Below are 23984 nucleotides of genomic sequence, written 5' to 3'. Positions count from 1 at the left end.
CTTTGTCTAAGGTAGAAGATGCTAGAATATTTTGTATGCTGAAGTGAATAATCTAGCAGAAAGATTCAAAAGAGAGTGGGTAAACCACAGGAATAAAGTCCTTAAGTGGCAAAGCAAGACTGGGTACTGAGCTTAAGTAAAAAGACTCACTGTTCACAAGTGAAGACACATCTCTCCTTCATAATAAGAAAGGCAAAGGGTAAGGAAAGATGCAGCAGGTTGGAGAATTTGATGACAGAAGATGAGGGGAACTGAAGGACTGCCCATCTGACTATAGCTATTTTCTAAATAAAACTGGAGGGCAAACAGGTAGAGGCTAGGGAAGAGGTTATCAGGGTAGAAATGTTAAGAAGGTGATGAATAGTTTTTCCAAGAATGGGAAAGGGAATTTTTACAAGAAACACAGAAATAAATTCTAACTAACCTAAGCCAATTTAGTTCAACACAACTAAGTTAATTTTAGTAAATAGTAGTGGGCAGCAGTAGTTGAAAGTGAGTGAGAGTTTGCTACTCCCCTACAACCTGATTACCAGGTTTTAGTAAAAGAAAGAATCAGACAAAAATCTCCCACACATACAGAACATTAAGTTAACATTTATCAGTAAACAGACCCAAATAGGCCATATAGCCTGTTCTGTAAGCCCAGTGAAATCCCTCTTTGGTGCTCCAGTCATGCCTTGTATGAAAGGGTCCTTTGGGACAATGTGACAACCTTCTAGTTAGCCTAATGGTCCAGCAAGCCAACCAGAGTCCTCCAGACATGGCTGGGCAGAGGACCGTTGGGGATCAAGCTTCCACCTTTATTCTAATGGTGTAAGATAACTTATCAGACTAATGCTAAGGCAAGGAGTTTTTCTAGAATATTTTAGTTAATTCGTAAATTTTATCTTTCACTAATCTCACTAATAAATGCTCATTTCCAACATTCATTATCTAATTAGTAAGCCACTAATTTCAATGATGAATTCTAATCTCTGTCCTTCATTATGTTAATATTTTAAAATCTAGTATTAATTAGAATTAAAGATTACTGAAGACTATAGTAGCTATCTCTGGAGTGTAGGTTTTTCTGTTAAATGTTGAATGTTGACCATCTCCACCCTCCTTCTAGAGTACATTTTTCAACCTGGCGATTGGCCACATCTGGAGTGTAGCCCAAACTCACAGAGACAAACACATGTACAAACACATGTACAAACACATGTGCACACAAGTGTGCCTATGCCAATATATTTTAAAGGAAGGTATAGACATTATCTTGCATAAAGTAAGATACAATGCTTTTTTAATTCTCATTTGTGATTTCAGGTCAGAAGCTTCACTCAATGTTTTTACTGACAGTTACCTGGCATGGAATCCTAGCTTGTAATCAGAGACTGGACTTAAATTATGATTAGCTAGGAGAAGTTAAGAACTTCCTTAGCCTGTAGCCTGCCTAAGCTTTAGCTTCCTCACATGCAAAATGAGAAGTGTCTACCTAATGTGGATATGAGAATAAACTGAACAAAGTCATCCAATGTTTGTTATTATGGTTAGAATGTTCTGGCTCACATCTTTTGGCTCGTATCGTTTTAAAAAGTATTAAACTGGTTGAACTGGTAACTCCATTTTATTATCTCTGTATGCATAGTGTCACTTTTAGACTGTAAGCCACTCCAAGGCAAATGTCTATGTGTTTCATGCTCTAAAACTCTTTTGAGGGGGGAGGGGTTATAAGGGGGCTAAATGGAAAAAAAGTACACTAAAGATTAAATAAAAAATATATAAAAATCTTTTTAGTCCAACAAAACTGAGGCAATTCTGGAAATTTCTTTTTAGGCTAATGTTTATTAGGCAAACAGAGCACCTGCGACTAGGAATCTTATGCTAAGAAGTATGTGTGTGTGTATGTGTCTTCCTTTAACCCGTACTTTGAACTCTGCTACAAATGCAAGACTTTCCCATGCCTCCCACTCTGCCTATGAAATCCTTTTCAAAAAATGTGCTTTGACCTAGCTAGCTTGTCAAACTAATTCTCTCTCATCTTTCACTGCTAGAAAAAGAAGTCTCACTCACTGTCTCTTTTCCACTACCCAATTACTCTGGAATGCACTGCAAGTGACTTCCTTCCCATTATGCTACTGACATGCTCTCCCAAAGGTCATGTGTGGATTTCTCCCTATCACAGATCCCACAGCATTTCCTCAGCACTCATCTACTTGATTCTCTTTGCAGCCGTCAACCCTGGTAACCATTCACTCTTCCTTGCTGTGTGTCAGTGCTCAGGAAATGAGCACTGTAGGAATTCAGACCTCTAAAATCTTTCAACAGCACCATTTATGTCTATAAAAGTGAAGTCACTGATGAAAAGGCAAAATTTATCATGACTTTATATAGAAATAAATATATGTAATTTGCTGATATCTTAGCAGTCTGTCCTTATGCTGGTAATTATTTTGAAAACACTGCTGGCAGCCAAGGAAACACAATGAAGCAGGAGGGTGGTTCTGCTACTTTCAGGTGGCCATTGGCAGGGGGGTAGCTCAGGTGTCTCTCTAGAGCATGAGCTCAGGCCAGAGCACCCACTACAGCTGGTTCTCCAGGGGGTCCTACCAACCTTCCCATTCCATTTGTTGCCACAGAAACCAGATGAAAATGACCTAAGGGCCCACCATTTCAGCAGTCACAAAAACCCATGGGATCAGCACACACACTCATCACCACAGGACACCCTTCTCCTCCAGCACACTTGCTTACTCCCCATGGGACAAGGAGGACAGCAGGCCCCCATCAGCGCCCTGCACCACTCTGACTCTGCCATCTCCAGCCACTCTGAATCCAGCCTGTCGCTGTTCTCCACCTTTTATGTGTTCAAGGACGAAGAGGAGTCAGAGTCCCGGGTGTTTGCTAAGCAGTCATTGGTGAAATGCTACTGCAAGCTCAACTGTAGTGTGTTCAAGGACCCTGTGATCACCACATGTGAGCACACATTCTGTCCAAGATGCACTATGAAGTCATAGAAGTGACTACAACCCTGTGCAGTAACCCAACAGCCCCAGCTGTCCACCCCTTCTCAAGATGAACCTGGAGGCCTCCCTCAAGGGGTGTGACCACATCAGGTGTCCCATTCCAAGTAGTTTCACAGTCACTGGGAACCATCACACATATGAAAGGTAGCTGAAGATGTGCCACTTGGATAGCCTGAGTTCCTGCAGTAGACAGTTGACAGCTTCCACAAAATGCACGTGGCACTGGCCTAGAAGGACCAGCAGATTGCTATTCTGCATTTCATACTGGGCAAGCTTTCAAGAAGATTGACCATCTGGAGAAGAGCTCTGAACTCAAATCTGGTGTCCTGGACAATAACCAGAACAAGCTTAGAGAGGACCTCATGGAGTTCCAGGGCAATGCATCCATGTTGAATGAGGAGCTGTCCCACATCAATACACATGGGTATTATAGGATTCTATAACCCTCGGCAGATTGTCAAGTGCAAAAGAACCTTCATGGGTCATCAGGGTTTTGTCACCTATGCCATGGGTGACCGCTTTTCCATAGCTCCTCTGACAAGCACATGAAGGTGTGGGATGCCTGTGCCACCTACAAATGTCCAAAGATGCTGGGGAACCATAACAGCATCATGCTGCTGTTCTACATCCAAGAGCTAAAGCTCTACTGTGGCTCAACGACTCCACCACCACCATGGGGGATATCCAGAACCTGCAGAAGGTGAACATGATCTGGGCCCAGACAACTTGTGTGCACACTAGTCTTCTCACACAGCATACTCCTCAGCAGGTCCCTGAAGGTCATCAAAATCTGGGGCATGTGGGCTCTGAGCTGAAGTTGAAGAAGGAGCTCATTGGCTTCAACTGGGTATAGGCCCTGGTGGCTGCCCAAAGCTACCTGTACAGTGGTTTCTAACAGCAGATGTCAGTGGCAATGTGTACTCTGTCATCACAAGGAATCACATTGTCTGGGGGCACCTAGGAGAAATTTATCCACTTGTGGGATACCAAGTCCAAGTAGCAGGTGCAGACTCTGAAAGGCTATGTGGGCACCATGTATGCTCTGGCTGTCATCCTAATTTCAGACCAGACCAAAGTCTTCAACATGTCCTACAGTCCCTCAGGCTCTGGAGTATACACAACATGATCTTCATGCAGCCCCTGCTGCATCACCTGGCCGTGTCCCAGGGCCAGCTCTTCACAGCGCCATGACTTGTCAACAGAGGATTCAAGCCAGACCTGCCCTAGAGAAAACACAATTTGTCTCTGCCTGCCCTGTGGGATAGGTGAGCAGGCTCATCCAGGCAGGCAGTGCCCTCTCTGTCCTATGCCCTATGCCCAGCAAGCCTTCTTCACTTGGCCCTGTCATTGCTGCTGCCAGGTAAATACTTAGCGCCCACTCCTGGGTGCCAGATACAAGTCTGGCCCAGCCCACCCTCCAGCCCCATCCCAGATGGACTGTGGCCTTTTTATTCACCTTTTCTACTATTTTTAGATTGTATGTAGATTTGATTACTTTCTGACTGAAAGAAAAGATGCACAGACTATGAAAACAAATTAAAAGAACTGATTGACACCTTTTAGATTAAAAAAAAGTTACCTGCTTTTCTAGTGTTCAGCTTATAATTATTTGTTTTAGGGAGAAACTAGTTCAGTGTTTTAGGTGTACTATATTTATTATCATGGACTTGGAGATGGGCAAGGAGGATAGACAGGGAAGAGCACTTTGCTAACAGCCCTTGGAGAAAGGCTGACCTGCTTTGTCTCCACAGCAGAATTGTGTTGTTCAAGTTCTCCCACACCAGGATTCATCAGAAAGATCTCTGAGAATAAAGACAGAAAAGGATACAAAGCCTCCTCCCCTGGGTTGCTGTCATTCATATCCTCAATAAAACTGTCATCCAGGACCCTACAATTGCCTCCCTCCATTCCTGCCCTTATGCAGTCAGCTTCTGTCAGATTCCACCTACTGCTCTACCCATGCGATTATCCAGAGGATAAATACAAAAAGTGGGAACACACTTTAGATGACATCCTAATGGGTATTACCCTTGTGTTTCTTTCTGCTTGTTAGATCCTTCTTTCCTAAAATATGGGTAATAATGCAGGGGAAACTCCCTGAAATACCTGGGATGAATTTTGTACTAACAAGAAAGACATGTATTCAAGATACCCTTAAGTACAGAAAAAGACACTGGGTTTTTATCAAAGGTAATAAAACCTATTATCCCCAGATCAAAGATTTAATACTCATGGTGTTACAGCAAGTTGGGATCCCGCTGCCCGCTGCCACCCTCTAGGCAAAATTCCAGAGGCAAAGGTTTGGTGATAAAGGAAAGGAGTCTTTATTCAAAAGCAGTCATGTAAGCATATTAAGTCACACCTTTAATTATGTAAGCCTACCAATTAAGGCTAAACTCTAATGCCTGGGTTCTCCTATCTTTTCCCCAATTAGTTTCTATAGGGTTAGTTTGCAAACTAAAACAACATAATACACAAAAGCTAGACAATTCTAGAAGAATGGCAGGCTTCTTCCTCAGAGCCTGTTCCCTCTAGAACACCCAAAGAATAAACCTGCCACCCTCAGCCAGGCCAGCTCCATCCTAGGCTGTGCCTAGAGTTCTTTCCCATACAACATACCGTCCATTGGGAAATGCAGGCAGCTGCAGCACAATCATCCATGGATCCTCGAGGAAGAAGAGCCTGAGAGCCAGAGCTTGAACTTGAGCCTGTGCCTGAGAGAGAGCCAGCTCAGGGGCCAGAAAAGTCCTTGAGATGAAGCGCCAGCCCTCTTTTCATTTCCATTGGCTCTAGAGGCATTCAGCTTCTCAGCCAATCCTGCCCTAAACTGCCTTTCATTGCCTTGGCAAACTCCTCCTATGACCCCTCCTACTTCTCACCAGTGATCTCAATCAGATCTCTCTGTATCAATGGCACTGTCTCCCTGCCTCTGATTCCTTCTAAGTGTAGTTCAACTATTCCAAGTTAGTCATTCATTTTGATGGTGACGAAAAAACCTCAGGAATCCCCTTTGCCTGCATGAATTGCAGAGGTAAACCAGCAGTGTGAGCAAAAAGAAACCTAGAATGAGGCAGATATGCCTCACACACCCTAGGCTCAGTTGGAAGCTGCTCTGTCCAGCAGAGTCTTCATGACCATGGCAGAACAAACTTTATCCAGGACATTTCATTATGTCTAGGGGAAGGAAAGTGTCTGCCTCTCTGGTGGAGAACAGCAATTAGAACTTCTTCCCCCATGCCTTTTATTGAGGATACACACAAGAGATACAAGGTCAAGATTCATGAATCATCAATAGCTTTTAGGCATTAGGATTACAGTTGACAGTAACAGATTATATGTACTAGTACAGAGGGCACAGTGACCAGTCTGTGTCGGGGTCTATTAAACATCTTGATGCCATACTGGCAATAGATGCAAGGTTTCATATATTCCTTGCTAGAGATTGTTTATGTTATATTATAGATAAAGAAAGCAGAGTAAGTTCTAAAGCATAATAAGCATTCTTTAAACCTAATTCCCATGGAAACCCTCTGAGTGGTCTTCGGTTATGTTCCACACGCAGTCTTATGTTGAGACTTAGAGACAAGCACAGCCAGAATGCTGGTGGCAGTCACACTCAGGCTGGGGCTACAATTCCCTAATCCACAAGGAGCAGTTCCCTACACTAGAACACTAAGCAGACAGTAGTCCTTCTACCAAAGAAAGTAGCACATGATTCCAGAAATAAAGTTTCCAGATTCTCCTGTAGCCTCCTAACCCATGATATTTAAATAAGTAGATGCAATGTGGAGGGAAAGACCAATGCAAACAATGAAATTTGGATGTGACCATACATTTTCATTGGCTTCTCTTTTCATTCAATGTTGTAATGATATTGTGATTTATAGTAAGAAAGATGTATTTGCTCCAAGTCCTGTTTTAGGGCACAGAGCTCCTAAAACCTTTCAGAATTTCCTAAGCAATGGCAGCAGCAAAACTACCTTTTGTTACCTTAATGAAGTGACTTAGGATGGGGACTGGTTGGGCAGCAAACCATGTGATTAGAGGGTTGGAACTTTCAGTCCCTTCTCCTTGACCCATGGAAATGAGATATTGAATTCAATCATCAATGGGCAATGATTTAATCAATCATGCCCATGTAATAAAGCCTCTATTTGATTGTCCAAACTTAAAAGGACAAGATTTAGAGAGCTTCAAGACTGGTAAACACATGGAGATTTGGGGAGAGTGGTGCACTTAGAGAGGACATGGAGGCACTGAGCCCTTCCCACATACATTGCCCTGTGCATCTCTTCCACGTGGCTGTTCCTGAGTTACATCCTTTTATAATAAACTTGTAATCTAGTAAGTAAAATGTTTCTCAGTTCTATAAGCAGCTCTAGCAAATTAATCATACATGAGGAGAGGGTCATTGGAACCTCCAACCTACAGCCAGCTGGTCAGATTCCCAAGTGACAACCTGGAGTTGTGACCAGTATCTGAGCAATTGTTCTCAGTAGCCAGCATTCCTGCCTATTGGGGGAAGGTGTTGCTTCTACAGAATTGTTTTTTGTAACTTGAAATTGTTGCTTTCTTTCCTAGAGAAAGAACACTGATGTTTCACAACAGGATTAGCACCTACCAGCTTCCCAGCCCACAAGAAATATTTATGTATGTATTTACAGGGGTGGGAAAATATGTTTACAATTTTTTTGTATGGAAAATCATACAGTTATTAATAAATAATAATACAAAAAAATTTAAGTACTAGCAACTGTAAATCTACTTTTGCCTACCCTGTATGTATGTATTCTAAGTCCTCATGTAATTTTCCCTATATATGATTATTTCAGGTAGATTCATCTTTCACCTAGTTTATTTCTCACTTTCAGATATATTGTTCTAAGTAAGATTCTACACTAATTTTAGGATTCTAATTTTCTTTAGATATCACCCAAATAAGCTTTAAAGATGAGTATTGAAAACACATTACCCCATGTTACTTCTGGATACCCCAAGAAAATAATATTAAAGAAAAAATTTTAAATATGAAGCCACAACAATAAAGAAAATGGGAAAGGAGGCAGTGGTGTTACAGAGTGGGGGCCCCCAAAATCCCCAGAGTCTGTGGGTAGAGGGGTGGGGAAAAGGGAATAGCTTTTAAGATGCCTTTGCATGACTATGGCTAGTAGATATGTCTTAGTTTTGCAAATGGCTTTGGTACTTTCAAGGCCCCAAGGAGATGGGAGGGGTTTTGACCATGGAATAGTGTGGAAAGAGCATACGGAGCCTGCGCAAACTTCTGTGAATGGTAAGAACTGCTTACCACACCCACTGTGTCAGAGGACGGAGTCAGGGGTTTAAAAATAGACAGCAGACATTTAGCTAGGATCTCCATTCGGTTTTGAGGAAGAAGAGAGAAGATCCACATGGTTTGCAAGAAGGGAGGATCTCCATGCAGTTAAAAGAAGAGAGGAGATCCATGCAGTTTGCAAGGAGGGCAGGAGAACACCATGAGGCTTTGAAAGGAAAGGGAGAACTCCATGCCTTTTACAAGGAGGCTGGAAAGTCCACGTGGTTCTGCATTAAGAGCTGGAGGGCAACACAGGCAAAACCTCCCCAAATCAGGATCGAATGATTAAGAGCTGCTGGTAAAACTGAACTGTGTCTGGGAAGTAGGAAGACTGTATCTCTGACTTTTCTAAAACTTGCCTGGTTTGGTAGGGGGAGGCAGAACTATGTGTTTGTGGGTGTTTTAAAGAAAATAAGACTTAACGGCAGAAATCTGCAAATAATCTAAATCTATATAACTATTAAATAAACAATTTCTTTTCTTTTCATCAAACTCTGATATTGATAGTTATGCTTCTGGAGGTGGGAAATCAGGCCCCTAATAACTGAACAGCCCATGGGTTCTGTTTCAATCTGGACAGCCTGTGAGTTCTGTTACAGTGGTATTAGTTTAAAATTTCTGCAGCAGATAAAGCAGTTAGGTCATTTGGACCAATCCTCCTGCTGAGGAAATGTAGAAAACCTAGATGAAATATAGTCATCTGATTGAATGGAATGAAGAGCTTACAAACAGTGAAGCACTATCATAATGGCAATTTGCAAGAGCTCAGAATCAAAACAAGTAAGCTTAGATTTGGGGGTCACTTTCGGCCCAGAGCATTTAGTGATCTGTAAGAAAGACTGAGGCAGAACAGTGCTTTTGAAGATCTGGTAGGGAGGGGACAAAAGTTGGCATCCAGGTTACGATAAAGCCCTGGGAAACTCCAAACGGCAGCATTTTAGGAAAAAAAGGAACACAGAGTGAACCATTCCTCCAAGTACAGCCCAGCTTTTAATTATGTATTGCTGAATCTTCAACTCACAAATTTTATTAAGCTCATATTGGCTTGCTAGTAATCCCCAGTGCTTGGAAGAAGCAAAGGAAAATCCCCTCTGGAAGGAGACACCCTAGACTTCAAATTCTTTCTACAAGCATACATTTTGTAATAAACTTTTTATTTTAGAATAGATTTAGACTTACAGAAAAATAGTAAAAATAGAGTGTCCCTATGTATCCCATACAGTTTCCCCCATTATTATGGTATATTTGTTACATTTAATAAACAAATATTGATGTATCATCATTAACTGAAGTTCATGCTTTTTCTGTTCCAGGATCCCATCCAGGATACCACATTACATTTTGTCATCCTGTCTCCTCAGGCAAATCTTGGCCATGACAGTCTCTCAGATATACCTTATTTTTTATGATCTTGACAGTTTTGAGGAGTCCTGGTCAGCTATTTTTGTAGTGTGGAAGACAAGGGGCCACGTATTAACCAGACCAGGTCAGGATAGGCCTGGGAGGCAGCCTTACAAACTCAGAGACCCAAAGTAATCACAAAGGATGATCTAAAATTAAAACCTATTAACTAAAAGCAGTTCATAGTGGGTAGTCATGTCCTAGGCCAGTATTTTTCCCTAGCAGAGGTCAATCTTTGCCTGAACTAGGCCTATCTATTGTTTTTTCACATCTATGATAATATACCTTTGGAATGTGAATGTAACTTTCCTTTTCCCAAACCCCTTGGGCACAAACTGAGGCCACTAATTCCCTCATTGTTATTGTTATGTTAATTATTGGTTGTTAACTATCCTTTACCCCCCTATGTAAAAGAAATATGTTTCTATCATTTTACCTTTTATTCAATCCCAGAGGGGTCCCCCCTTCCCTGCTTTGCTTTCTCCTGCCTCCCCTAATCTATTACCAATGGACTTCATGTAACCCTCTCATGGCTCCTCCTTTGACTGTAATGTATAAAATAAGGTGTTAAACTGCCATTCTCCAGAGCATTTCTCCATTTTTCATTAGTGTATAAGATGTAATGTCTGTTTCTAGGTCCAATTTTTGTTTGTTTTGGGAGGCATGGCATATGACATTATTTTTTTAAAAGATAGTCCTGTCTCCATTGAATTGCTTTTGCAACTTCATCAATAATCATTGACTATTTGTGTGGGCCTTGTCCTGGCTGGTTTGGCTCAGTGGATTGAGCATCGGCCTGCGAGCTAAGTGTCACTGGTTCAATCTTCCAGTCAGGGCACATCAGAGAAGGAAAACTCTGATTCCAAAAAACCTCTGCTGCCTTGCGGCATACCTCTTCAGGGGAAAGGCTAAGGGAGTAAACCCCGACAGAAAATCCGGAGCCGGAGTCCCTAAGGCGGTTTAACGTTGTAGTCAACACCGGCAACTCCTGCGGCGCACCTGAAGCCAAGCTGTATTGACTCCGTCTTTCCCTTGGATCCTTCAGCTGCGAAGAGAGGGGGGGTCTGCTGCATGGGCAACAGCAGACCCTCCATATCACCCTGCCCAGGCTCTGTAGCTTCAGCTTCACTGGAGAGGACACTCCAGCGTCATCGTAAGATGTCGATTCAACACGGGAGGAGACAGATACCGTGTCACTCCCGAGTCGGACTGCACAACCATTCTCGGCGGTGCAGATAGACTCTTAAGAAGCTACACCATCGTCTCTCGAGACAGACGGCTGCCGACGACGACGATTTGTGTGGGCCTATGTCTGGGCTCTTTATGCCATTCCATTGATCTTTGTGTATATTCTTTTACCCATATCATATTGTCTTGCTTTCTGTAGTACGACTCCTAATATATAATGCCTGACATAAAATAAGAAAAATTAACCACTTATACAAGTATATAAGATAATAACAAATAAAATATAATAAAAATAAAAACAGAAAAGCAAGATAATAGAAACAACCTCCGAGCTCAACAATTTAGAATTATCAAACTATTCCTACTAAATGAGATAAAAGACAAGATTTAAAACTTCAGCACAGAGGTATAAACTATTTTTTTAATGATGAAGCAGACTTGAAAAAGAACCAAACTGAAATCCTGGGACTAAAAAAAGTAACAAAAATTAAGGACAATACATTATATCTAGATAAAGAGAAAAGAGTGAGATAAAACATGAGTCCACTTAATAAAACAGGAGGGCACAAAAGTGTTGGAACAATGTGAGTTTATGATATACACAGATTTTATGATAAAGATGGAATTCAGAACAGTAGGAAATATAATCATCTTTTTAATAAATAGTGGTAAGATAGCCAAAAGTAAACTACAGTGCTTATAGATGTGTAGTTAAGTAGTAAAAGAATTAAGGAAAGAAAATAAATGATTATCATACACATCAGAATAATAAGTAAATTTAATGGAGAAGAAAATTTATGTTTGTGAGGTGGGATCAGGGTGGAGTGCTATTAATATTCTCTGTTTTTACCTGTATATTACTAGTTTTCATTTCATAATAATTTTATTAAGCTGGACATGTAGGTTTAAAGTTTTAAAACACAAACCTAGAGGGGCAAATCTTAAACTGACAGAACAGAAAACTCAGAAAAACTCAATTTGTATTATATTTATATATGTTATATATTAATATATTTATACATATTTTAAAGACATGTCAAATACTCATGGAAATAGTGGTAAATTACAGGAAGGACTGGGTTAAAAATAGAAGAATAAATTGAAATAGCTAATAATGAGTTCTAAATCCCCTTCCCCATTTTATTCATTTGTGTAACTCTCTTTGGCCACCATACAGAAGGCTGAAGGTTTATTTCCTGGCATGGTAAAACATTCTTTGGACTATTAAATATTTGACAGATGTGAGAGTGAGGGAGCTTCTCTAAATACAGGAAAATTAAATTAAAATATACATAAGTATATTAAGGCCCCAGACATCTTTCTCAGCTTATGTACTGATACATTCAGAGTTAGTCTTTATGCAAATAACAAGAGATCCATACTCTTTTCTGGAATATCTGACCACCTGAAGAGGAAATATTTAAAGATACTGAATTCAGGAATTTTAGAAAGAGAGTTGCCAAATGTAGCAAATAAAAATATAAAACACCCAGTTAAATTTGATTCTTAGGTAAACAAATAATTTTTAGTATGTCACATGCAGTATTTGTGACATATTTATACCAAAAAAAATTATTTGTTGTTTATCTCAAGTTTAAATTTAGCTGGGCATTCCGTATTTTATCTTGAAACCCTAAGAAGGAATAACTGAGTCAAATCAACCTACATGAGGACCACAATCAAGTCCCAATTTCATGCATAGATCTTTCAGTCAGTTATTATCAAACTTAAATATAAATGAGTGAATGGTCAGCCAAGTATTACCAAATACTTGAGAAAGGCTTTTAACATTTAAAAAGAAAACAGAAAACAAAAAAAAAATTTTAAACTGCAGCTTGGATGAAACAAGGGTACTTAAGAAGAAAATAATTTTTTGAAACTGTTAAATATTTTTAAAGAGATAAAAGAAATTGTATCCCTAAAATCTTAAAACAGTATTGTATTAAAATAAAAAAGCAAAACAAAACAAAACAAAAAATGCAAGAGAAAACCACCCAAAACAATTCCCCAGAAATTGTAAATGACAGTAGATATTTAAAAATCAAAGAAGGGTTAAAATATTAAGTTGAGAAAATTTTCTTGAAATCAGTGCATTAAAAACTTAGAGGAAACGAAGAAAAAAATAGATTTAAAAGTTAAAGAACCAGTTCAAAATGTCATCATCCAAATAATATGGATTTCAGAAAGAGAATATAAAATATTGTTACAGAAACAGGGGAGTCCAAAAATCCCCAGAGTTTGTGGCTGAGGGATGGCGAGAAGGAAGCAGTTTTTAGAATGCCTCCACATGCCTGAGGCTGGTGGCTAGTGTCTTTCTTATGCAAAATTGCTTGGATGCTTCAGAGGCTCAGGAAGATGGGAGGGGTCTTGAACCAGGGGATGGTATGAAAAAGGCACACAGAGCCTGCGTGAGGTTCTGTGAATGGTCAGAACTGGTTACCACACCCACTGCATCAGAGGACGTCGTAGTCAGGGATTTAAAAATAAATGGCAGACATTTTAGCCAGGCTGACTGTTCGGATTTAACCAGGGACAGGCTGACCACATGAATTTAACTGGGACTGACGGTGCAGTTTTAAGGAAGGGACGTACCTTGCTGCTTTGAAAAGGAACAGACTGACCATGTAGATTACAAAAGACTAACTATGCAGTTTACAAGGAGGCTGAGAATCCACGAGGTTCTGGATTAAAAGCTGGTGGACACCATAACACAGACGAGGCCTCCCCAATCAGAATCGAATGATTGGCAGCTGCTGGTAAAGCTGAACTGTGTTTGGAAAGTAGGAAAATGGTTTCTCTAACTTCTCTAAAAGTAGCCTGGTTTGGTAGGGGGTGGCAAGGATATGTGTTTATGGGTGTTTTAAAGAACATAAGACTTAACAGCAGAAATCCGCAAAGAATCTAAATCTATATAACTGTTAAATAAACTTCTTTTTCTTTTCACTAAACTCTGGTATTGAGAGTTATAATTCAGGCGGCGGGCAATCGGGCCCCCAACCAAAGAGCCCGTGGGTTCTGTTTCAGCTGGAGCAGCCCAGGTGTTCTTTAACAAAATGAAAGATGGAAATCGAATACCTAAAAGAGGTTTTCAGTAACTAAAGAACATAAATACCCAGATTAAAGGTCCTATAAATGCCCTACTCAATGTATTAAAATAGACCCCCAACTAGCAAGATCACCATGCAATATCAGAACGTTAGAGATTAAGAAAAGTTTCTGTGAGCTTCCAGAGAAGAAACAATCCAATGCAAAGAATCAAGAACAATGAGGACTCCAGATTTTAGCAGCACAGAAGCTATTCTAAGTGAGTGTTATTTCTAGCCTAGAAGTCTATCCAGTCGTCTTAGTTCATTAAGGCTGCTATAACAGAACACCATAAACTGAGTGGCTTATAAACAACAGAAACTTATTTCTTATACTTCTACAGGCTGGGAACTCTTGAGATCAAACTGCAGGTATACTCGGTGTCTGATGATAGACCGCTTCCTGGTTCATAGAGATCTGTCTTGCCACTGTGTCTCACAGGAAGAAAGGAGCTTCCTGGTGTGTCTTTTAAACGGGAATTAATCCCATTCATGAGAGCTTAACCCTCACGACCCAGTCACCTCCCAAAGGCCCCACCTCCAAATACCATCACACTGGCGCGCTTAGTTTTCAACGTAGAAATTTTGGGAGGACACAAACATTCATTGTACAACACTAGTCAAACTACCAATCAAGGATGAGGATAAATGGAAGCTATTTTCAAACATAAGATCTCAGATTTATTACTGAGAACTGTCGGTAATCCACTGGAGCATGTGTCCTGCTAAAACAAGAGGTTAGGTTAAGAAAGGAGGCAACATGGATCTGGAAAACATGAGATCCAACACAAGAAAAGTAAAAGGAATCCCCAAGATAATTGTGAAGGGAGATCTTCAGAGGCCCATAGTGAACCATGTCAAGAAATTAAGTAATACAGCCTGGAGAGGATTAGAAAGTCCTGGGAAAGACAGATTACCCGAAGTGTTTAACCATATGAAGAGGAAATTTGCACATCTGGGGTAACATCTGGAGATAATTTATTGTTTTTGCATCTAGAAAATGAAGGAGAAACAAATGAGGCAACTGCAAATGGCATCAGAGGAGATAATGGTTAACAGTATAGGCTCCTGAACCAGTCTCTTTGGGTCCAGATCCTGACTCTGCCACATATACATTAGTTTCTTCAAATATAAAACAGAGATAATAATAATAGTGTTTACCTCATAATGCTGTATTAAGTAATATATATAATCTATGGAAATATCTAAGAACAGTGTCTCTATCACAACATAAGAGCTCAATACATGTTAATAATTACAGTATACACCATGGCTCAGCTATATGTAGCATGTATACCATCACAAAGATATTAAATTGAATATGCAATAAACTGAAAACACAGTGATACTGAGGTAGATGAAGGAATGGGACAAGTACATGTTTATGAAGACTGGGGAGATAGTGTGTGGAAGAGAAGATATTCTCAATATTCATTATTTGATAGTGTTCTAAAAGTGAAAAATGAAAAAAAAAAAATGTAATAGAAGCATACTATTTCCAGGTACAAATAAGAATACTTGAAGACTTAAAAGTGATTGCCTTTGAATGTAGGTATGGCAGTATTATTTTTCACAAGCTTGTAGAACTATTTGACTCTGTGCATGAAAAATAAATTTAAAAAATTAAAACCAGACTTAAAAAAAAAACAAACCAGAAAGTCATCTATATGTAACGACAGAAATAAAAGCAATTTACAAAGCAGTACATTTCCATGAGCCTTGCTGTCTCTCGAGACTAACACATATTGAATAACCACATACTTTCAGGGATAGCAACTAAACGCTCTCAGTGGATGTTCCTCGTGGGTGTCATTTTGGAAAACGTTTGACCCTAACTGTCAGCCTTCTTCTGCATTTGGCATGAACTTCCCTGGCTCTCTGTGTCACTGTAACAGGAGAGTAACTAAGAAAAGAAGCATTCCTTCTGTCTGCAGACACTTGTTTATAATGGCATTCAGGGTCCTGGAGCTAGGCTGACAGATGCTCTTCCAGAAGGTTAATGAGATAAAGGTTCCTCCAACTGGTCCTTCGCAGAGATTACACCAGAGGGGAAGATAAGCAGATTATTCCAGAAACAGACACTGCTTTGTGTTCATAAATTGGCACCCTCAAAAAGGTAAATCAGGAAAGTTATCCTTACTCAGCTTGCATCAATATTTAATTATTTTCCATATTTCTTTTTTTTTTTTTATGAGATTTGGGGCTATTCTGTGATTGTTACCAGATTTACCAATGCACAAAAGTCAGAATGTATTTGGAAACTAGACGGGCTATTTTTGTTTTTTGGATTTTTCTCCAAGTTCAAGGAACCAAAGGTAAGTTGTTTAAATATTTATTTTTAAATTGCTTATCTATAAAATCTATTTATAGAAGTAAATATTCCAAAATCAACAAGGTAACCCCTGTATCTCAGAGGGTTAGTATATGATGGACCCTAAATAAATATTGGTAGAATGAGTAATTGCCAGAAATCATTTTTACTTTTTTAAATATTTACTACATAACCCTAAGTGCAATTTTTGTCAACAAAATAGGAGAGCTGAATGCACCCTATTTGCTTTTATTAAACATTGAATAAAAATTCATATCATTAATATTAATAACGTTAGTAGGTCCATGAAACCAATTATATTTATTCCTTAAATTTGACAAATAAAATCCAAAAATAAAATTTATATTTTGTCATTTATGATCAGACAAAAAATATATTTCTTACTTTCCCATAGTTAAATCACGAGTTGCTTTTCCTTAGAAAATAGAAAGTATGCCTTATTTTCAGAATTTATCATTACAACCAATCAGAACTTAGTGGTTTTTGAAGTGTTATGTGTATAAAAAGGAGACACCAAATATTTTTATGGCAAATCTTCAAATGAATCTAAAATTAAAGCAAGCCACAAAACAGGCATATTTAAGAAAAGCAACGTGTTAAAAAAAACTGTTGAAGAAAGTTTCACTTTTTTTTTCTTTTAAGAATCAGTCTTATTATTAAAACATGATCTTTTTAAGACATTTGAAGTCAATCATGTTCTGTTCTTTAAGGATGACATAGCTCTGGACAACTAACATGTTAATTGAAGCACTGGTTTGAAAATGTTCACAGAAAAGTACAACAAATAGTTGGTTGCATTTAAAAGTCACAGGATAACAGATTGTTAGTTATTTCATAAGAAATTTTTAGGGTTGCATGTGGAAAGAGAAAATAAATTCTAGAAAATAGTATATAACAATTCCGTTTATAATTTGTTACATAAATGAGTGTGGAGGAAGCAAAAGTTTACTTACCTTCCCTTTTTAATATAAATTACATATAAATGTTTAGTTTATTTAAAAAAAACATTTTAATTATAAACAAACGGTGGTATTTTGTTGTATTCTGAACTTAATATATTATGCAAATCAATTTGTGTGTTGCACAAACTTGACCAGACAAATGAGCTTTGTTTTTTAATTATTTTTATTTTTTTATATTTTCACATAATATGTCTTTATATATTACATATTAGCCCTTACAATTTCAAATTGCATAATTACATATAGAAAGTTAATTAAAATAAGCTCACCAGAAAACTACCATTTGTTATATACCTATTTCTATAAAACAAAGTATTATAATTCCAAAATTAAAAATCCTAACATGTTACTTGTTTGGGGCTTTTCATGCTGTAAGAATTTCAAATCTGTGAATTTTTGTTAATCTTTAATTAGTGAGGTCTACATTAATTATAGTTTATTTACTTCAGCCAGAATGGTTCCCATTTGTGACTAATTAACCATCATGAGAGTATTTACAAAGAAAATGGTTTTAGGAAAGAGAAGAGTTCAGTTTAACATAACTAGCTGTCAAGCATGGGATTGGGTGTTTAAATTCAAGAATTTGTTTTTTAAAAATTATAGATCATTTGCCCTGGCTGGTGTGGCTCAGTGGGTTGAGCACCAGCCTGGTTTGATTCCCAGACAGGGCACATGCCTTGGTTGCAGGCCAGGTCCCCGGTTGGGCATGCAAGAGGCAACCGATCGATGTTACCTCCTGTACATTGATGTTTCTCTCCCTTCCTTCCCCTCTCTCGAAAAGTAAATAAGCAAAATCTTAAAAAATAGTAAAAATTACAGATTATTTGAAACAATCAAAAAGGTGTGAAAAACACCCACAGTACTTCCATCCAAATGCAGCCCATGCTAGCAAGCACTTTCATATGTATCCTGTCTTTTTTATGTATGCTCATTAATTTTTACATGATTGCAATTCTATTACACACATAATTTTATATTAGGCTTTTTGTACTTCTAGTACATCATAGAAATGTTCTACATTGCTATCTAATTTTGGCAAGCTTTTTTTTTTTTAGGTAGTATAATGTTCCTTTCTGTTAATACTCAATAAAAGATAAATAATTGTTTCTAAATCATTTGTTACTGTGAATAATATCATGATGAACATCTTCATGCATAAGCCTCTCTCAGTATTTAAGAATCTTAGCTTAAATTCACTAAAGTTAAAGTACTGGGTCTAAGCAATATAAACAGTTTTATGGTATTTGATTCATATTGCCAAATTACTTCTCAAAAGGTTCCCTATGCCCTTAGGTAATTTTTTTCCCCATTTGGTTTCCAGAGTGCTTACCTTGTACCCAATGCAGAATACTAAGAGATTCAAAGACACACTATTATTTCAAAAGGTGTCCTTTAAGCTTACTAGATTCTCAATGTAGTTTTCCCATTGATACATAAAGTGAAATGGTTTTGATTTTTAAATGTTTATTAAATAAATTTGTTTAGTGCAACAAAAGATACTTCAGTAGCTTCAGAGAACAATTACTTCAAGGATATACCAAGGCTCCTCTCTTCAGTATTCAGAACAAGGATATTGTTTACCCTGGATGTGCATAGCACTGCTTTATACTCTTACCTTTCCGTTTCACATAAATAATTTCATCTAATTGCTTGTGACGTTCTGATAGGTGGGATTAAAAAAAAGAGAGAGAGAGAAACCACCCTTAATAAGCCCTAAAATGGAAATGGTGTTTATCACAGTAACTGCCTTCTGCATTACATTTGGTTATATTATACTAAACGAAACCTTTAACTAAGTTATTATTAATTCACCAAGGTAGAGTAATTATTTTAGTAGCTGTGAAATGTCAAGAAATTTGCATTTGAAGACACTCCATTTCTTTCTAATCCTTTACAACAGGATATGTTCTCTTTTCACAAAATTACTCAGGAAGTTATTTTCCCTCATTGTGTCTCCACTAGCAGAGAACAGACCTTCATTCGTATACTTGAGATAGTTGCCCAATGACAATCACATTAACTTTGCAACTCCTTTTTTTTTTTTTAAATCTCTGCTACAGTCTTAGGACAGTGTAATTCAAAAGGTTCAAGGCAGTTTATTTTTGTTCAATTGTATCTGAGAAAGTGTCATTAAAATCAAAGCTGTGTGAATTAAAAACACTTTGCGTCCAATTGAACAAACTCTGGTGGCATGCTTCAAACCATTTATTAGGTTATATACATAAATACTTTAAAAATAAAAAAAGTAATTGCTGCATCATGGTCCTTCTACAATTGCTTCACTGATCACACTAAAGGACTATTATATGTGTGAGCTAATGAGGAAGCAATGGCATGGCCTGCTGCCTTCTTGGTCATTTCTGTCAATCATGGGTATGCAGCCACCTTAAATATCAACCATATTTGCATGCTAATCCTTTCTGGAAATTCAGATCCTCCATCACGTTAACAGATTTTACTTTGTCTTTTAATAATCCATCTGAGGCAACAAAGTTTGTTTTCTACAATAGTCTCAAGGTTTATACATTGGAATATAATTAGTATGAGTAATGACCAAAATAAAAGTCCTGACCTCATCATTATGTTGTGAAATATCAAACTCCAGGGTGTCTGAGGTCTCAGTCCACACTACCTCTTCTTACTTCAGGATAGGGAAGATGCTTCTGCAGTTGTGGGGAGAGAACTGGTTATACCAACCCTTGGAATACCTTAAAGCAGCTTGTTAAAAGAAAGGGCAAAGCTGGCTATAACGTGAGTTTTAACTTAACAAAGCAGACCAAAGCAGCAACCATTGGGTATCAGCCCACTGAGAGTAAGAGAACGTGCCACTGGGATTTCAGCTTCACAATATCACATGGAACCATTTAAATAATGGATAGTGGTGTATTTTTGCTCTGGGTCCAAGGCAACACACATGCCAATGTTTATCCTACAATGAGTCAATATGGTTGACTTGCATAGCAACACTAATGAGAATTTATATATGGAAATGACACTGTCAAGTGTGAACTACACATACATTGCTATAATTATTTATTGAAAATGTGCTCCCACCGAAGTACCTTCGTACTGGCTATAGTAAATGGAGAAGAGACTATGAAAGAGCTACAGAACAGTGATAAATGCTTCATATGGTTGTATTCAGTAGACAGATATTATCCCATTTACAGTCAGTCATTCTTGCGGAAACATTGTCTTTCTGTGTGTGTTTCTAAAGCCATCTTAATTTCTTCCAACTTGGTTTTCTCCATTCAGCCATCTTTAGTCCCCTCATCCACCTCAGCCAACATCTGTTTTCATAATTGCTTCCCTAGGAGAAGTGTTAAAGGAGATTAAACCAAAAGGAATTTTGTGGAGAAAATGCAAGACCCCCAAATTAGTAAAAATTTCCACTTTGGAAGTACTTTAAATTCATACAGAAAATAACATATGTAGGACTAATTTGTCTGTTTTAAGGTTCCTGCTTCATTTATGAATAAACTAAGTTACATTTAATTAAGTCCAACTATGAAACCAAAAGATATTATTCCTAAGCCACTGTAGTTAGTTCAAACCTGATCAAAATACTTTGCAGATAGCAATCATATTGATACTTCTCTCACAAAAGCTCAAGCAAATTTTAATTCATCTTACCTCCTAAGATTTTACTGGTTGGTAGACAATATGCTCATTTCTGGCCAGGAACCTAAGGCAGAGAATGCTAAGTAGTGTTCCTAAAATCATTTGAGGTGGAAAGGTCAGAACCAAAACTAGGATTTAAGCTGTATCTAGTCCTCTGCTATATCCAAACTCTATTAATCAGTTCAATATCATTTGATGAATGCAATTAACATGGTTTTTACTAATAATTCAAAAGCCAACTTTCCTCTACTAACAACACTAGGTAATTGCTGATTCTGGGCCATGTCTAACATTTATAGACATGACTAATCGTAGCATATCTGGCCATATTTTTCAGCTCTACCCTAAAAATGGAAGCACCAATTCCGTTACTCATTAAGAAAAAAGTGTGACATTTGAACTCAAAGAAATAGAGTATTCACTGTGCAATTTTAAATGTCCACCATTAAAGTTTAAGTTTAGTGACAAGTGGCTTACTGAAGATTGTATTTTGTACGTAAAGGCAGTACCTGGCCTAATGGATGTGATTTGACACAGTGAGAAAGCCTCTTCTGAGCTCAAAATACCTTTCTATTAAAACACTGAAATTTTACCTTTAAGTTAACAATATATTCAGACTCGAGATATACCATTCTGAAACACCCCTTTTTAATAACTTCTCTTCCTTCCTTCCATGGAACCTTATTTTTACTCTCATCAAAGCACCTCAGTCTCTCAGCCTCTCCCAGTTTCTCTGTTTCTTCAACCCCTCCAAATCTCCAAGTCCTACACAATAGTCCTAGGTCCTGAGGTCCTTTTCTGAACCTCTCTCAACATTCTTGTTAGTACAATAAAAACTTACTCCTTTACCTTCTGCCCCATTTGCTTGGTTATTCCATTCTGGGTAAACTTAGCCTTCACTTTTTTCACTTTCATTCCTGAGCTGCCAGGTGTTATTAGAGAATCCCAGATAAAGTGAGTGCTTCCATGAAGCAAATTGTTATGCTATAACCTTAATCTGACCCTTCAAGCTATTCCACAGTGATGCTCATCTCTGATTCCCTGATAGCCTCTCAGTCTGATTTCCAAATCTTCCCTCTTCCTCAAGTCTGTGGCCTGATTCTCCCTCATTCACATAACAGCACAGTTAAGAGCCAAGACTTTAAGGTTTGTAATAGGAACACAGCTGCACAGAACAGTTCTGTCATTTACTAGTTATGTGACCTTGGCAAATTGTTCAGTCTCATGTGTATCTCCATCTTATAATTTTTTATCTATAAAATGAGAAAAATAATAGCAGTGTCTGTCTCATAGGGCAGTAATGAAGATAAGTGAATTAATGTTTATGAAGCTCTTAGTGAAGAATCTTCTACAAAAATACTCAATAAATGTTAGCTCCTAAGATTACTATGATGAGTACCACCATTACTGTTACCATCACCTCCTACATTCTGAAAAGATTAAAGTCATCTAATTTAATTTGACATCTCTTCTTTCCACTTCAAAGTTTCTCTGAATCTTTAATCAAACTCTTTACATTCTCTCATTTCAGAGAGAATAAAAAGATTTCATATTTTTTGCTAATGTTGTTGCTGTCTACCTATGACTTTAACTCCATTTACAACCAATTCCCCCAAGACATTCCTTTGCCAGTTTCTTCTTCCGTTGACTTAATTTTTTTCACCTAAAGACTTTAATGGGATATGTATCAACATTGGTACAAACACCAATGCTGGGGCTCCTGCATTAACAATTCTTACTTAATTTTTCTGGTATGGGATAATTGTTAAAGCTATCCAGGTGATCCGTCTATGCAGCCAGGTTTGAGAAACATGATCTATTGTCCTTCTGTAAAGATATGATATATGGGTCATTGTATTATGGGCTAACGGAATTTTTTTTAATCCTCTTTTATTAGTAAATTATATCATAAATATATTTCCAGTCTGAATGGAGGAGTCTCATTATTTAATAGGCCTCATAGAATGATTTGTATAATAATTCTATTCATTATATCATTTCATTTCTTAACCACTTTACATAAGACAGCACTGATTATATTAGGACATAGATAGATTACAGGAATATGTATTTTGAAAAACCTACACAGAATGCCCCAATGCATGCCATTAGAAGAAAATTAAGTGCTTCATGAGGACAGGGACCATGTCTATCTGTTCTTTGTAATATCATCAGCATCCCTTTTCTGGCAAAAACCACTCTATTTCTTGCATTCTGTTTTATTTCATGCTGTCATCTTTTATTTCTAAAGTCAGGAATTTTGGTATCATCTAAGACATCTTCCTCTCCTTCATATCTAATTTGTTACCAAATCCTATCAAATGGTATGCCGATAAATATTTAGCAACTATCTCTCCAGGGGGCAAAAATCCTTAACCATAGCATTTACCAATATCTATATGCAAATAAATAGTCCTACCATGGACAATGTCAAATTACCAACATGACATCATCTATTGTGCGTGTGCGCAGTCAGCTCTCAGGAGCCAGGAGCCACTGTAAATCTGTTTCAGCACACAACTGCATTATCAAAATTAGTACACAAATGCTTCTTTAACCTAGCTTCGCCAATTTATCCTCACTTCCTGGGACCATGTATGGCAATCTTCCCTCAGGCTCTGACCTCTGATTTCTCCATTTCCTAGACCCATGAGAACAGTCAGTTGATGGCAAATCCTGTCAATACTGTCTCATAAATATTCTTGTATTTCTCTAGCTTTAACTAGCTTTCCATCCTCTCCAGCCTTACTGCTTGAATCTCTGCCATAGTGTATACTCATTGCTTTCTATAAATCACCTTACTTGGGAAATCTACACCAAGAGTATATGATACATATCAGTAGTATTTAGAGAAATATACAGTAGTCCCTCTCTATATCACAGTTCACTTATCACAACTTCACTGTATTGTGGGATTTTTTAAAATATTATATTCAATTATTTATCGCGGATTTTTCGCTATATCGCGGGATTTTGCAGTACTGTATATGTATGTTGTTAAAGTTATGTAGGTTTAAGAGTGTAGAATATGTTTAAGAACATAAGTATTGTTTATAA

General features: G+C 37.9%; 1 protein-coding gene and 1 pseudogene across 1 annotated transcript in view; both read left to right on the top strand.

The window, feature by feature from the left end:
* Positions 1 to 2741: 2741 nt before the first annotated feature.
* Positions 2742 to 4199, top strand: LOC150007340 (E3 ubiquitin-protein ligase TRAF7 pseudogene; annotated as a pseudogene).
* A 12061-nt stretch (positions 4200 to 16260) lies between these two features.
* The window catches only part of IMPG1 (interphotoreceptor matrix proteoglycan 1), a 116383-nt gene continuing 108659 nt past the window's right edge, over positions 16261 to 23984 (top strand). Inside the window, 1 exon segment of the mRNA XM_090280510.1 lies at positions 16261 to 16327. Coding sequence (XP_090136636.1) covers positions 16261 to 16327 — 67 coding nt within the window.

The sequence above is a fragment of the Furipterus horrens genome, unplaced genomic scaffold, assembly GCF_987537825.1.
Source record: "Furipterus horrens unplaced genomic scaffold, mFurHor1.1.pri manual_scaffold_6, whole genome shotgun sequence".
Lineage (NCBI taxonomy): Eukaryota > Metazoa > Chordata > Mammalia > Chiroptera > Furipteridae > Furipterus > Furipterus horrens.
The sequence above is the reverse complement of the archived record's forward strand: the minus strand, read 5'-3'. Positions and strand labels throughout refer to the sequence as shown.